Source organism: Panulirus ornatus, chromosome 5, assembly GCF_036320965.1.
Source record: "Panulirus ornatus isolate Po-2019 chromosome 5, ASM3632096v1, whole genome shotgun sequence".
Taxonomy (NCBI): Eukaryota; Metazoa; Arthropoda; class Malacostraca; order Decapoda; family Palinuridae; genus Panulirus; species Panulirus ornatus.
In genome coordinates, this window is record NC_092228.1 from 13246598 (window position 1) to 13264609 (window position 18012).

At 41.8% G+C, this 18012-nt stretch overlaps 1 protein-coding gene across 6 annotated transcripts in view; it reads right to left on the minus strand.

Annotated features, from left to right (window-relative positions):
- Nucleotides 1-18012, minus strand: part of LOC139748579 (uncharacterized) — an 84249-nt gene that overhangs the window by 38894 nt on the left and 27343 nt on the right. For all 6 annotated transcript variants that reach the window (XM_071661622.1, XM_071661624.1, XM_071661625.1 and 3 more), the window contains one exon: nucleotides 2416-2600. In XM_071661622.1, coding sequence (XP_071517723.1) covers nucleotides 2416-2600 — 185 coding nt within the window. The remainder of the gene's footprint in view (nucleotides 1-2415; nucleotides 2601-18012) is intronic.

The window sequence follows — 18012 nt, forward strand, 5'->3', positions numbered from 1 at the left end:
ATAGGAAAGTCATAAAGAATAATGAACTTGAATATGTCATGCATCCCATCACCAATGGCAAGCATCCCTTCACTTTCTGTTATAAAGACAATAGTAAAGATAAACCTGAACTCCATCCTCTCAACATATCATGTCTATATCATTCCTGAAGTTGACGTGGTAATATGCATAGTGTGAGTGAGAGAGCTGACCATGGTGTTTTGATATGCTTTGGACAAATGGGAAGGATAGGTGAAGAAAGATTAATGAAGAGGATCTATGTGTTAAAAGAGAAGCAAGCAAGGTACACTGAAGAGATGGAAGGATGAAGAGACGCTCTGAGGTACCATGGCCAGAAAATTCAAGTGAGTGAAAGGCATACATGAAACAGAATGAACTGGTAAAGGAGGAGTAATGAGATGTCAAAGGGGTTGAAGTAAGGCATGTGAAGCAGTGAGGGCACACCACACAGTAATTTAAGGGGCTTAGCGTAGTATGGTAGACTCTGGTTTCAGTACGTAATGCATGTCAGCTTGAGAGTGGATGTATTCAAGTAGGACTATTGTTCATATGCTCCTAGCATTACCTTCCTAAGGCACGAAACAGCAAAAAAGTATGAAAATGCAAAACATTAAGGAAACCAGATATACTGAACCAATTTCGGATATCTCATTACATTCTACAAAGCGAAATGTGTTGAGGGAAACTAATTAGAATTATCAATATGTCAGTGAGGTGTTAGCTTACTTAAAACATATGTTGAGTTATGGGTATGTGAGAACCATTTGTGCACACCCTGTCAAGGCCTTAATTCGATCCTTCTCTACTTTTTCTATTACTGTGCTGTGCAGTTTGCCTCTAGACCTCAGGTGATTCTTTTCTGTAGTGAATGAGACTGTTGAGGTGATGCTTCATCCCCTCCAAAAGCCATATCAATTGTGGTTACAGAAGTTTTTGTCTTTCAAGTACAACCTCAGTACAATCCTTCAATATCAATTACTCTTTCATATATTTTCCTTGGTACGTTTAAAAGGGTGTTTTTTTCTATGGCACTTTTGGGTCAACAGTTGGCATTTCTGTGTTTGGCATTGCTGTTACTAGGGCTTCCTTAAATCTTTGGAAAAAAAATGTCCTGTGTTAAGCACTTCACTGCAGATAAGGAGGCAGTGAAGACCACCATGTGATAACATGATAATTTGCTTCTTGTTTACAGGTAGTAGCTGGCAGGCAGCCACTGACCAGGGAGATATATTATCAGTACTACCCACCTGGGTGTTAGTTAGCCAGCATTTCAGTGGTTGTTAAGTTGCACTCCTTGGACCTAAGTAGCTGTCTTTTCTGTCTGCCTCTCCCACATATGGACTGCTAGCATTCTGTCCACAAACGTACAGTATCTCCTTGTCAAACATAACTCAACTCATTCTTTGTAACTATATTCTCCTGTGGTAAGAACTATTTGCTAGCCCTGCCTTTTGGAAGAATGGCAGGAGCAATAGACAGAAGTAGTAGGTATACACAACAGGCAGCAGCATTAGGAAGAAACATTTGTAGAGGCAGTGGATAAGAAAATGAAGCAGGAGCATTTATGTAGTAGTGTTTAGAACATTAGGCAGACACATTAAGTAATAGTAGTTGGTAGGAACATAGGTAGAAGCCTCTGGAAACTATACTACAGTTGCTTGCTACCAGTGTCCTGTTAAGGGTAAGGCACTAAAGGCTAAGAAGTGGCACTGGAGTTCATCTTAACTGTTATGGACACTTTTGCTACAGCCATCCCCCTGAGGGAGCTCTCAGAGGGAACAGGTATCAGATATAGACAGACACGCATGTCATCCTGACCATGAACCACAATACAATAAAATCACTAATTCTCAAGGAAACCATGCTATATGAAGCAGTTTCTTTGCATGTATCTTTTCAATACCATCAAAAGTGAGATTTTTTTTCTCTAAGTAATATTTTTCAATCTGCATAACACTGAAGACTCAATGTAATACACTCACGATTTAAAGTGAGAGTAGATGGTTTATGGAACAGGAACTCGCACTTCCATAGTACAGTGAGAATAAAATGGTTTAAGAAAGACCAACAAAATTACCTGTAATTAATACTAGATAAGTATGTGGATATGAGGGACTAGATGGGAAGGTAGAATAAAGAAATAAACATACGGAAGGGGGCACCTTTAAAAAAAATGTGAGATGTGGAAATTCTAAATGAAGTTACTGGTCTTACAGTAAGAAACAATATGTTGAATGTAGATACAAGGTATTCATGACACAAGGAATCAAAGCAGTAAAATTCTCTGACTTGATATCCAAATGACTGGCATTTAATCCTTTATCTTACACCTTTTCTTCTATATGAAAGAGTAAATACATTTCATTATTTTCTTAAATGACACACCCTTTGACAAACAGCATAATTCAAAATTACCTTGTTCCAATTTAGATGGATTTCCTGCAAAGGGTATAGCAATGGACAGTCAAAGGCTAAAATGCCCTCAACACTGTTGTGAGTCAGACTGAGCATCTGCAGATGCTGTGGGAAGCAATCTTGTTTTGTATTATAATAATCCTCATTTTCTTGGCAGCGACAATGGCCAGTCATCCCAGGGGACACTAATGAGGCAAAAAAAAAAAGCATAAATAAAATCACAAATCTTCAAACACTTCTTTTGGTGCAAGGATCATAAATCCCAAAACTCATTACAACATCCATAGTATTCGTAAATTAATTGTTTGTCTGTATCATCTACAATTCAAAAGTAACCTCATTTGACACAAATACATTACATAAATTCATCATACCACTTGTTTAGAAGTAACCTGCATCATATATAATCCTTCTTATAACAAATTAAATCCTTTCTGTAACATATCATTCTACTCTAGAAATCTATATTGCTATATCATTCTAATCCATCTTCAAACAAAGTGTATCTATCTTGGTGTGCAAAGTGAGAGGGTTAGGGAAAATGATTTGGTAAACAGAGAAGAGGTAGTAAAAGCTTTGCGGAAGATGAAAGCTGGCAAGGCAGCAGGTTTGGATGGTATTGAGTGGAATTTATTAAAAAAGGGGGTGACTATTGTTGACTGGTTGGTAAGGTTATTTAATGTATGTATGATTCATGGTGAGGTGCCAGAGGATTGGTGGAATGCTTGCATAGTGCCACTGTACAAAGGCAAAGGGGAAAAGAGTGAGTGCTCAAATTACAGAGGTATAAGTTTGTTGAGTATTCCTGGTATATTATATGGGAGGGTATTGATTGAGAGGGTGAAGGCATGTACAGAGAGCATCAGATTGGGGAAGAGCAGTGTGGTTTCAGGAGTGGTAGAGGATGTGCGAATCAGGTGTTTGCTTTGAAGAATGTATGTGAGAAATACTTAGAAAAGCAAATGGATTTGTATGTAGCATTTATGGATCTGGAGAAGGCATATGATAGAGTTGATAGAGATGCTCTGTGGAAGGTACTAAGAATATATGGTGTGGGAGGCAAGTTGTTAGAAGCAGTGAAAAGTTTCTATTGAGGATGTAAGGCATGTGTACGTGTAGGAAGAGAGGAAAGTGATTGGTTCTCAGTGAATGTAGGTTTGCGGCAGGGGTGTGTGATGTCTCCATGGTTGTTTAATTTGTTTATGGATGGGGTTGTTAGGGAGGTGAATGCAAGAGTTTTGGAAAGAGGGGCAAGTATGCAGTCTGTTGGGGATGAGAGAGCTTGGGAAGTGAGTCAGTTGTTGTTCGCTGATGATACAGCGCTGGTGGCTGATTCATGTGAGAAACTGCAGAAGCTGGTGACTGAGTTTGGTAAAGTGTGTGAAAGAAGAAAGTTAAGAGTAAATGTGAATAAGAGCAAGGTTATTAGGTACAGTAGGGTTGAGGGTCAAGTCAACTGGGAGGTAAGTTTGAATGGAGAAAAACTGGAGGAAGTAAAGTGTTTTAGATATCTGGGAGTGGATCTGGCAGCGGATGGAACCATGGAAGCAGAAGTGAATCATAGGGTGGGGGAGGGGACGAAAATCCTGGGAGTCTTGAAGAATGTTTGGAAGTCGAGAACATTATCTCCGAAAGCAAAAATGGCTATGTTTGAAGGAATAGTGGTTCCAACAATGTTGTATGGTTGCGAGGCGTGGGCTATGGATAGAGTTGTGCGCAGGAGGGTGGATGTGCTGGAAATGAGATGTTTGAGGACAATATGTGGTATGAGGTGGTTTGATCGAGTAAGTAATGTTAGGGTAAGAGAGATGTGTGGAAATAAAAAGAGCATGGTTGAGAGAGCAGAAGAGGGTGTTTTGAAATGGTTTGGGCATGTGGAGAGAATGAGTGAGGAAAGATTGACCAAGAGGATATATGTGTCGGAGGTGGAGGGAACGAGGAGAAGTGGGAGACCAAATTGGAGGTGGAAAGATGGAGTGAAAAAGATTTTGAGTGATCGGGGCCTGAACATGCAGGAGGGTGAAAGGAGGGCAAGGAAGAGTGAATTGGATTGATGTGGTATACCGGGGTCGACGTGCTGTCAATGGATTGAACCAGGGCATGTGAAGCATCTGGGGTAAACCATGGAAAGTTCTGTGGGGCCTGGATATGGAAAGGGAGCTGTGGTTTCGGGCATTATTATATGACAGCTAGAGACTGAGTGTGAACGAATGGGGCCTTTGTTGTCTTTTCCTAGCGCTACCTCGCACACATGAGGGGGGAGGGGGATGTTATTCCATGTGAGGCGAGGTGGCGATGGGAATAAATAAAGGCAGACAGTATGAATTATGTACATGTGTATGTATGTATATTCTGTATATGTATATGTCTGTGTGTGTATATATATGTGTATATTGAGATGTATAGGTATGTATATTTGCATGTGTGGACGTGTATGTATATACATGTGTATGGGGGTGGGTTGGACCATATCTTTCGTCTGTCTCCTTGCGCCACCTCACAAACACGTGAGACAGCGACAAAGCAAAATAATAATAGTAATAACCATAATCACAGTAATTCAATTTTTGTGAGAAAATCAAATTTATGATTATTCTTTCATAACACCACTGTAGGAGCTGAACAAGATTTCAGTGTATGTATGTATCTAAGACTTAAATTTCAATAAACAAAGTCCATTTCATGAATTACCTACACTAGAAAAAATTTGGTTGCTAAGTGCAGTAGGATTTACTCTGCAAAACTCCCACTGTATTTGCTTTTGTGCACTTCTCCATCTATATCACTATCTTCACTGTGTACTGTTTTCAAGGATTCATATGACAATCAGAAGAGAGCCTGCATAACGGAGGCAATATATCTCAACTCTCAAATTCAGTGTTGCCAGTTTTTATTTGAAAATAATCATCATCAACTCGAACATGTACATTTTTATATTGGTTTTCTGTTATTCTGTCAAGAATATTCTGCTATACTGTATCTAAATGCTGTGCTATATCTAAAGACATTCCTACAAAATCAAAATGTCTAATAAAAGCTCAACACATAAGGAAATTCCTGAGACTTATGACACCTGACCAACAGAGTGAAATAAGCTTATAAAAAGAGTATCAAAAGAGCAGTATAATCAGCTAAAAGTGAAAGATTTCTTTAATAAGGTCAGAATCAAAAATAAACCAATTGACTTGACCCTCAACCCTACTGTACCTAATAACCTTGCTCTTATTCACATTTACTCTTAACTTTCTTCTTCCACACGCTTTACCAAACTCCGTCACCAGCTTCTGCAGTTTCTCACGGATTCATGTGAGAAACTGCAGAAGCTGGTGACGGAGTTTGGTAAAGTGTGTGGAAGAAGAAAGTTAAGAGTAAATGTGAATAAGAGCAAGGTTATTAGGTACAGTAGGGTTGAGGGTCAAGTCAATTGGGAGGTGAGTTTGAATGGAGAAAAACTGGAGGAAGTGAAGTGTTTTAGATATCTGGGAGTGGATCTGTCAGCGGATGGAACCATGGAAGCGGAAGTGGATCATAGGGTGGGGGAGGGGGCGAAAATTTTGGGAGCCTTGAAAAATGTGTGGAAGTCGAGAACATTATCCCGGAAAGCAAAAATGGGTATGTTTGAAGGAATAGTGGTTCCAACAATGTTGTATGGTTGCGAGGCGTGGGCTATGGATAGAGTTGTGCGCAGGAGGATGGATGTGCTGGAAATGAGATGTTTGAGGACAATGTGTGGTGTGAGGTGGTTTGATCGAGTAAGTAACGTAAGGGTAAGAGAGATGTGTGGAAATAAAAAGAGCGTGGTTGAGAGAGCAGAAGAGGGTGTTTTGAAATGGTTTGGGCACATGGAGAGAATGAGTGAGGAAAGATTGACCAAGAGGATATATGTGTCGGAGGTGGAGGGAACGAGGAGAAGAGGGAGACCAAATTGGAGGTGGAAAGATGGAGTGAAAAGGATTTTGTGTGATCGGGGCCTGAACATGCAGGAGGGTGAAAGGAGGGCAAGGAATAGAGTGAATTGGAGCGATGTGGTATACAGGGGTTGACGTGCTGTCAGTGGATTGAATCAAGGCATGTGAAGCGTCCGGGGTAAACCATGGAAAGCTGTGTAGGTATGTATATTTGCGTGTGTGGACGTGTGTATGTACTTGTGTATGGGGTGGTTGGGCCATTTCTTTCGTCTGTTTCCTTGCGCTACCTCGCAAACGCGGGAGACAGCGACAAAGTATAAAAAAAAGAAAAAAAAAAGTACTGGTGCTATAACTGTTTTATATTTTCATCATGAAAGTAGTGAGAGAGGTTTTAGCAAGAGATGTGGAAATAAGAGTAAATTTAAAGAATGTTTGTGAAAGACTGAAAAATAGGGCAGTCAAACAGGTAAACAAAAGTTTCACAATTGTTCTGTCTGAAACATGGAAGTTGGGATTTCAAATATAAATGAGTACTGGTATACTGAATATATATATATATATATATATATATATATATATATATATCTTTTCTTTCATACTATTCGCCATTTCCCGCACTGGCGAGGTAGTGTTAAGAACAGAGGACTGGGCCTTTGAGGGAATATCCTCACCTGGCCCCCTTCTCTGTTCCCTCTTTTGGAAAAAAAAATGAGAGGGGAGGATTTCCAGCCTCCCACTCCCTTCCCAATATGACCAAGGTTACACTGCAAATTAAAATAACTCAATAATGAACAGATGGATGTACAGACAGACACACAGATGATGATCGGCAGAACAGTCCCTAAACAACACAAAAATGGCTGCACTTAATGATGGAGATAATGTATGTGGCTTGCAGTTGTTCACATAGTGGTTTTGTTTTATGAATAACTCACTTACAGTTATACAAGTACATATGAAAATTATAGTTAAATAAGGATAAATACCAATCTAACAAACTCTACAGAATTATGTGACTATTTGCTTCTCAATTTCTTCTGACTAAAGACAGGGATATGATGAAATCACCATATTTATTTTATCAATATCAGTTGCTTTCTTCATTGTAACAACAGGTCTATAAATTCTTTTATCACTATAAGCATGCTTACATATATATATTATTATTTATCATTATTTTGCTTTGTCGCTGTCTCCCATGTTAGCGAGGTAGCGCAAGGAAACAGACGAAAGAATGGCCCAACCCGCCCACATACACATGTATATACATACACGTCCACACACGCAAATATACATACCTATACATCTCAACGTACACATATATATACACACACAGACATAAACATATATACACATGTACATAATTCATAGTCTGCCTTTATTTGTTCCCATCGCCACCTCGCCACACATGGAATAACAACCCCCTCCCCCCTCATGTGTGCGAGGTAGCGCTAAGAAAGACACCAAAGGCCCCATTCGTTCATACTCAGTCTCTAGCTGTCATGTAATAATGCACCAAAACCACAGCTCCCTTTCCACATCCAGGCCCCACACACTTTCCATGGTTTACCCCAGACGCTTCACATGCCCTGGTTCAATCCATTGACAGCACGTCGACCCCGGTAAACCATATTGTTCCAATTCACTCTATTCCTTGCACGCCTTTCACCCTCCTGCATGTTCAGGCCCCGATCACTCAAAATCTTTTTCACTCCATCTTTCCACCTCCAATTTGGTCTCCCACTTCTCGTTCCCTCCACCTCTGACACATATATCCTCTTGGTCAATCTTTCCCCACTCATTCTCTCCATGAGACCAAACCATTTCAAAACACCCTCTTCTGCTCTCTCACCACACTCTTTTTATTTCCACACATCTCTCTCACCCTTACATTACTTACTCGATCAAACCACCCCACACCACATATTGTCCTCAAACATCTCATTTCCAGCACATCCACCCTCCTGCGCACAACTCTATCCATAGACCACGCCTCGCAACCATACAACATTGTTGGAACCACTATTCCTTCAAACATAGCCATTTTTGCTTTCCGAGATAATGTTCTCGACTTCCAAACATTCTTCAAGGCTCCCAGAATTTTCGCCCCCTCCCCCACCCTATGATTCACTTCCGATTCCATGGTTTCATCCGCTGCCAGATCCAATCCCAGATATCTAAAACACTATACTTCCTCCAGTTTTTCTCCATTCAAACTTACCTCCCAATTGACCCCAATACACTCCATGTATACCAATTATTCCCTCCACTGCCACATTACTCACCTTTGCATTCTTGTGCATCAAAACCACTAACACACTCATTCAGCTGCTCCCAAAACACTTGCCTCTCATGATCTTTCTTCTCATGCCCAGGTGCATATGCACCAATAATCACCCATCTCTCTCCATCAACTTTCAGTTTTACCCATATCAATCTAGAATTTACTTTCTTACACTCCATCACATACTCCCACAACTCCTGATTCAGGAGTAGTGCTACTCCTTCCCTTGCTCTTGTCCTCTCACTAACCCCTGACTTTACTCCCAAGACATTCCCAAACCACTCTTCCCCTTTACCCTTTAGCTTCGTTTCATTAAGAGCCAAAACATCCAGGTTCCTTTCCTCAAACATACTACCTATCTCTCCTTTTTTCTCATCTTGGTTACACCCACAAACATTTAGACACCCCAATCTGAGCCTTTGAGGAGGATGAGCACTCCTCGCATGACTCCTTCTTCTGTTTCCCCTTTCAGAAAGTTAAAATATAAGGAGGGGAGGGTTTCTGGCACCCCGCTCCTGTCCCCTTTAGTCGCCTTCTACGACACGTGAGGAATGTATATCACTGACTTATATTTCCCTCGTGTCTCCCCTGATGATGTGATTATTACATGAAAGTGCACTTGGGAACTTTTCGTGTTTCATTTTCCCCGTGGACTCATAGGAATATCTTGATCACGCACAAAATTGTGATCCTTTCCAACATATATATATATATATATATATATATATATATATATATATATATATATATATATATATATATATTTTTTTTTGCTTTGTCGCTGTCTCCCGCGTTTGCAAGGTAGCGCAAGGAAACAGACGAAAGAAATGGCCCAACCCACCCCCATACACATGTATATACATACGTCCACACATGCAAATATACATACCTACACAGCTTTCCATGGTTTACCCCAGACGCTTCACATGCCCTGATTCAATCCACTGACAGCACGTCAACCCCGGCGTACCACATCGATCCACTTCACTCTATTCCTTGCCCTCCTTTCACCCTCCTGCATGTTCAGGCCCCAATCACACAAAATCTTTTTCACTCCATCTTTCCACCTCCAATTTGGTCTCCCACTTCTCCACGTTCTCTCCACCTCCGACACATATATCCTCTTGGTCAATCTTTCCTCACTCATTCTCTCCATGTGCTGATGATACAGCGCTGGTGGCTGATTCATGTGAGAAACTGCAGAAGCTGGTGACTGAGTTTGGTAAAGTGTGTGAAAGAAGAAAGTTAAGAGTAAATGTGAATAAGAGCAAAGTTATTAGGTACAGTAGGGTTGAGGGTCAAGTCAATTGGGAGGTAAGTTTGAATGGAGAAAAACTGGAGGAAGTAAAGTGTTTTAGATATCTGGGAGTGGATCTGGCAGCGGATGGAACCATGGAAGCGGAAGTGGATCATAGGGTGAGGGAGGGGGCGAAAATTCTGGGAGCCTTGAAGAATATGTGGAAGTCGAGAACATTATCTCGGAAAGCAAAAATGGGTATGTTTGAAGGAATAGTGGTTCCAACAATGTTGTATGGTTGCGAGGTGTGGGCTATGGATAGAGTTGTGCACAGGAGGATGGATGTGCTGGAAATGAGATGTTTGAGGACAATGTGTGGTGTGAGGTGGTTTGATCGAGTAAGTAACGTAAGGGCAAGAGAGATGTGTGGAAATAAAAAGAGCATGGTAGAGAGAGCAGAAGAGGGTGTTTTGAAATGGTTTGGGCTTATATATATATTCTTCTTTCTTTCATACTATTCGCCATTTCCCGCGTTAGCAAGGTAGCGTTAAGAACAGAGGACTGGGCCTCTGAGAGAATATCCTCACCTGGCCTCGTTCTCTGTTCCTTCTTTTGGAAAATTAAAAAAAAAAAATGAAGAGGGGAGGATTTCCAGCCCCCCGCTCCCAAATATATATACATATATATATATATATATATATATATATATATATATATATATATATATATATATATTTTTTTTTTTCTGTCTCCCGCGTTTGCGAGGTAGCGCAAGGAAACAGACAAAAGAAATGGCCCAACCCACCCCATACACATGTATATACATACGTCCACACACGCAAATATACATACCTACACAGCTTTCCATGGTTTACCCCAGACGCATCACATACCTTGATTCAATCCACTGACAGCACGTCAACCCCAGTATACCACATCGCTCCAATTCACTCTATTCCTTGCCCTCCTTTCACCCTCCTGCATGTTCAGGCCCCGATCACACAAAATCTTTTTTACTCCATCTTTCCACCTCCAATTTGGTCTCCCTCTTCTCCTCGTTCCCTCCACCTCCGACACATATATCCTCTTGGTCAATCTTTCCTCACTCATTCTCTCCATGTGCCCAAACCATTTCAAAACACCCTCTCCTGCTCTCTCAACCACGCTCTTTCTATTTCCACACATCTCTCTTACCCTTACGTTACTTACTCGATCAAACCACCTCACACCACACATTGTCCTCAAACATCTCATTTCCAGCACATCCATCCTCCTGCGCACAACTCTATCCATAGCCCACGCCTCGCAACCATACAACATTGTTGGAACCACTATTCCTTCAAACATACCCATTTTTGCTTTCCGAGATAATGTTCTCGACTTCCACACATTCTTCAAGGCTCCCAGAATTTTCGCCCCCTCCCCCACCCTATGATCCACTTCCGCTTCCATGGTTCCATCCGCTGCCAGATCCACTCCCAGATATCTAAAACACTTCACTTCCTCCAGTTTTTCTCCATTCAAACTCACCTCCCAATTGACTTCACCCTCAACCCTACTGTACCTAATAACCTTGCTCTTATTAACATTTACTCTTAACTTTCTTCTTCCACACACTTTACCAAACTCAGTCACCAGCTTCTGCAGTTTCTCACATGAATCAGCCACCAGCGCTGTATCATCAGCGAACAACAACTGACTCACTTCCCAAGCTCTCTCATCCCCAACAGACTTCATACTTGCCCCTCTTTCCAAAACTCTTGCATTCACCTCCCTAACAACCCCATCCATAAACAAATTAAACAACCATGGAGACATCACACACCCCTGCCGCAAACCTACATTCACTGAGAACCAATCACTTTCCTCTCTTCCTACACGTACACATGCCTTACATCCTCGATAAAAACTTTTCACTGCTTCTAACAGCTTCCCTCCCACACTATATATTCTTAAAACCTTCCACAGAGCATCTCTATCAACTCTATCATATGCCTTCTCCAGATCCATAAATGCTACATACAAATCCATTTGCTTTTCTAAGTATTTCTCACATACATTCTTCAAAGCAAACACCTGATCCACACATCCTCTACCACTTCTGAAACCACACTGCTCTTCCCCAATCTGATACTCTGTACATGCCTTCACCCTCTCAATCAATACCCTCCTATATAATTTACCAGGAATACTCAACAAACTTATACCTCTGTAATTTGAGCACTCACTCTTATCCCCTTTGCCTTTGTACAATATATATATATATATATATATATATATATATATATCTATATATATATATATATATATATATATATATATATATATATATCTATATATATATATATAAATTACAGAGGTATAAGTTTGTTGAGTATTCCTGGTAAATTATATGGGAGGGTATTGATTGAGAGGGTGAAGGCATGTACAGAGCATCAGATTGGGGAAGAGCAGTGTGGTTTCAGAAGTGGTAGAGGATGTGTGGATCAGGTGTTTCTTTGAAGAATGTATGTGAGAAATACACAGAAAAGCAAATGGATTTGTATGTAGCATTTATGGATCTGGAGAAGGCATATGATAGAGTTGATAGAGATGCTCTGTGGAAGGTATTAAGAATATATGGTGTGGGAGGCAAGTTGTTAGAAGCAGTGAAAAGTTTTTATCGAGGATGTAAGGCATGTGTACGTGTAGGAAGAGAGGAAAGTGATTGGTTCTCAGTGAATGTAGGTTTGCAGCAGGGGTGTGTGATGTCTCCATGGTTGTTTAATTTGTTTATGGATGGGGTTGTTAGGGAGGTAAATGCAAGAGTCTTGGAAAGAGGGGCAAGTATGAAGTCTGTTGGGGATGAGAGAGCTTGGGAAGTGAGTCAGTTGTTGTTCGCTGATGATACAGCGCTGGTGGCGGATTCATGTGAGAAACTGCAGAAGCTGGTGACGGAGTTTGGTAAAGTGTGTGGAAGAAGAAAGTTAAGAGTAAATGTGAATAAGAGCAAGGTTATTAGGTATAGTAGGGTTGAGGGTCAAGTCAATTGGGAGGTGAGTTTGAATGGAGAAAAACTGGAGGAAGTGAAGTGTTTTAGATATCTGGGAGTGGATCTGTCAGCGGATGGAACCATGGAAGCGGAAGTGGATCATAGGGTGGGGGAGGGGGCGAAAATTTTGGGAGCCTTGAAAAATGTGTGGAAGTCGAGAACATTATCTCGGAAAGCAAAAATGGGTATGTTTGAAGGAATAGTAGTTCCAACAATGTTGTATGGTTGCGAGGCGTGGGCTATGGATAGAGTTGTGCGCAGGAGGATGGATGTGCTGGAAATGAGATGTTTGAGGACAATGTGTGGTGTGAGGTGGTTTGATCGAGTAAGTAACGTAAGGGTAAGAGAGATGTGTGGAAATAAAAAGAGCGTGGTTGAGAGAGCAGAAGAGGGTGTTTTGAAATGGTTTGGGCACATGGAGAGAATGAGTGAGGAAAGATTGACCAAGAGGATATATGTGTCGGAGGTGGAGGGAACGAGGAGAAGAGGGAGACCAAATTGGAGGTGGAAAGATGGAGTGAAAAGGATTTTGTGTGATCGGGGCCTGAACATGCAGGAGGGTGAAAGGAGGGCAAGGAATAGAGTGAATTGGAGCGATGTGGTATACAGGGGTTGACGTGCTGTCAGTGGATTGAATCAAGGCATGTGAAGCGTCCGGGGTAAACCAAGGAAAGCTGTGTAGGTATGTATATTTGCGTGTGTGGACGTGTGTATGTACATGTGTATGGAGGGGGTTGGGCCATTTCTTTCGTCTGTTTCCTTGCGCTACCTCGCAAACGCGGGAGACAGCGACAAAGTATAAAAAAAAAAAAAAAAAATATATATATATATATATATATATATATATATATATATATATATTTTTTTATACTTTGTCGCTGTCTCCCGCGTTTGCGAGGTAGCGCAAGGAAACAGACAAAAGAAATGGCCCAACCCACCCCATACACATGTATATACATACGTACACACACGCAAATATACATACCTACACAGCTTTCCATGGTTTACCCCAGACGCTTCACATGCCTTGATTCAATCCAATGACATCACGTCAACCCCGGTATACCACATCGCTCCAATTCACTCTATTCCTTGCCCTCCTTTCACCCTCCTGCATGTTCAGGCCCCGATCACACAAAATCTTTTTCACTCCATCTTTCCACCAATTTGGTCTCCCTCTTCTCCTCGTTCCCTCCACCTCCGACACATATATCCTCTTGGTCAATCTTTCCTCACTCATTCTCTCCATGTGCCCAAACCACTTCAAAACACCCTCTTCTGCTCTCTCAACCATGCTCTTTTTATTTCCACACATCTCTCTTACCCTTACGTTACTCACTCGATCAAACCACCTCACACCACACATTGTCCTCAAACATCTCATTTCCAGCACATCCATCCTCCTGCGCACATCTCTATCCATAGCCCACGCCTCGCAACCATACAACATTGTTGGAACCACTATTCCCTCAAACATACCCATTTTTGCTTTCCGAGATAATGTTCTCGACTTCCACACATTCTTCAAGGCCCCCAGAATTTTCGCCCCCTCCCCCACCCTATGATCCACTTCCGCTTCCATGGTTCCATCCGCTGACAGATCCACTCCCAGATATCTAAAACACTTCACTCCCTCCAGTTTTTCTCCATTCAAACTCACCTCCCAATTGACTTGACCCTCAACCCTACTGTACCTAATAACCTTGCTCTTATTCACATTTACTCTTAACTTTCTTTCACACACTTTACCAAACTCAGTCAAAAGCTTCTGCAGTTTCTCACATGAATCAGCCACCAGCGCTGTATCATATATATTATTATTATTATTATTATACTTTGTCGCTGTCTCCCGCGTTTGCGAGGTAGCGCAAGGAAACAGACGAAAGAAAATGGCCCAACCCCCCCCCATACACATGTATATACATACGTCCACACACGCAAATATACATACCTACACAGCTTTCCATGGTTTACCCCAGACGCTTCACATGCCCTGGTTCAATCCACTGACAGCACGTCAACCCCGGTATACCACATCGCTCCAATTCACTCTATTCCTTGCCCTCCTTTCACCCTCCTGCATGTTCAGGCCCCGATCACACAAAATCTTTTTCACTCCATCTTTCCACCTCCAATTTGGTCTCCCACTTCTCCTTGTTCCCTCCACCTCCGACACATATATCCTCTTGGTCAATCTTTCCTCACTCATTCTCTCCATGTGCCCAAACCACTTCAAAACACCCTCTTCTGCTCTCTCAACCACGCTCTTTTTATTTCCACACATCTCTCTTACCCTTACGTTACTCACTCGATCAAACCACCTCACACCACACACTGTCCTCAAACATCTCATTTCCAGCACATCCATCCTCCTGCGCACAACTCTATCCATAGCCCACGCCTCGCAACCATACAACATTGTTGGAACCACCATTCCTTCAAACATACCCATTTTTGCTTTCCGAGATAATGTTCTCGACTTCCACACATTCTTCAAGGCCCCCAGGATTTTCGCCCCCTCCCCCACCCTATGATCCACTTCCGCTTCCATGGTTCCATCCGCTGCCAGATCCACTCCCAGATATCTAAAACACTTCACTTCCTCCAGTTTTTCTCCATTCAAACTCACCTCCCAATTGACTTGACCCTCAACCCTACTGTACCTAATAACCTTGCTCTTATTCACATTTACTCTTAACTTTCTTCTTTCACACACTTTTCCAAACTCAGTCACCAGCTTCTGCAGTTTCTCACATGAATCAGCCACCAGCGCTGTATCATCAGCGAACAACAACTGACTCACTTCCCAAGCTCTCTCATCCCCAACAGACTTCATACTTGCCCCTCTTTCCAGGACTCTTGCATTTACCTCCCTAACAACCCCATCCATAAACAAATTAAACAACCATGGAGACATCACACACCCCTGCCGCAAACCTACATTCACTGAGAACCAATCACTTTCCTCTCTTCCTACACGTACACATGCCTTACATCCTCGATAAAAACTTTTCACTGCTTCTAACAACTTGCCTCCCACACCATATATTCTTAATACCTTCCACAGAGCATCTCTATCAACTCTATCATATGCCTTCTCCAGATCCATAAATGCTACATACAAATCCATTTGCTTTTCTAAGTATTTCTCACATACATTCTTCAAAGCAAACACCTGATCCACACATCCTCTACCACTTCTGAAACCACACTGCTCTTCCCCAATCTGATGCTCTGTACATGCCTTCACCCTCTCAATCAATACCCTCCCATATAATTTACCAGGAATACTCAACAAACTTATACCTCTGTAATTTGAGCACTCACTCTTATCCCCTTTGCCTTTGTACAATGGCACTATGTACGCATTCTGCCAATCCTCAGGCACCTCACCATGAGTCATACATACATTAAATAACCTTACCAACCAGTCAACAATACAGTCACCCCCTTTTTTAATAAATTCCACTGCAATACCATCCAAACCCGCTGCCTTGCCGGCTTTCATCTTCCGCAAAGCTTTCACTACCTCTTCATTTTCCCTAACCCTCTCACTTTGCACACCACCTTGACCAAAACACCCTATATCTGCCACTCTATCATCAAACACATTCAACAAACCTTCAAAATACTCACTCCATCTCCTTCTCACATCACCACTACTTGTTATCACCTCCCCACTTGCGCCCTTCACCGAAGTTCCCATTTGCTCCCTTGTCTTACGCACTTTATTTACCTCCTTCCAGAACATCTTTTTATTCTCCCTAAAATTTAATGATACTCTCTCACCCCAACTCTCATTTGCCCTTTTTTTCACCTCTTGCACCTTTCTCTTGACCTCCTGTCTCTTTCTTTTATACATCTCCCACTCAATTGCATTTTTTCCCTGCAAAAATCGTCCAAATGCCTCTCTCTTCTCTTTCACTAATACTCTTACTTCTTCATCCCACCACTCACTACCCTTTCTAATCAACCCACCTCCCACTCTTCTCATGCCACAAGCATCTTTTGCGCAATCCATCACTGATTCCCTAAATACATCCCATTCCTCCCCCACTCCCCTTACTTCCATTGTTCTATATATATATATATATATATATATATATATATATATATATATATATATATATCTCTTTTTTTTTTTTTGCTTTGTCGTTGTCGCTGTCTCCCGCGTTTGCGAGGTAGCGCAAGGAAACAGACGAAAGAAATGGCCCAACCCCCCCCATACACATGTATATACATAGGTCCACACACGCAAATATACATACCTACACAGCTTTCCATGATTTACACCAGACGCTTCACATGCCTTGATTCAATCCACTGACAGCACGTCAACCCCGGCATACCACATCGCTCCAATTCACTCTATTCCTTGCCCTCCTTTCACCCTCCTGCATGTTCAGGCCCCGATCACACAAAATCTTTTTCACTCCATCTTTCCACCTCCAATTTGGTCTCCCTCTTCTCCTCGTTCCCTCCACCTCAGACACATATATCCTCTTGGTCAATCTTTCCTCACTCATTCTCTCCATGTGCCCAAACCACTTCAAAACACCCTCTTCTGCTCTCTCAACCACGCTCTTTTTATTTCCACACATCTCTCTTACCCTTACGTTACTTACTCGATCAAACCACCTCACACCACACATTGTCCTCAAACATCTCATTTCCAGCACATCCATCCTCCTGCGCACAACTCTATCCATAGCCCACGCCTCGCAACCATACAACATTGTTGGAACCACTATTCCTTCAAACATACCCATTTTTGCTTTCCGAGATAATGTTCTCGACTTCCACACATTCGTCAAGGCCCCCAGAATTTTCGCCCCCTCCCCCACCCTATGATCCACTTCCGCTTCCATGGTTCCATCCGCTGCCAGATCCACTCCCAGATATCTAAAACACTTCACTTCCTCCAGTTTTTCTCCATTCAAACTCCATTCAAAATATTTTTTTTTTTTTTTTTTTTTTTTTTTTTTTTTTTTTTTTTTTTTTATACTTTGTCGCTGTCTCCCACGTTTGCGAGGTAGCGCAAGGAAACAGACGAAAGAAATGGCCCAACCCCCCCCCCCATACACATGTACATACACACGTCCACACACGCAAATATACATACCCACACAGCTCTCCA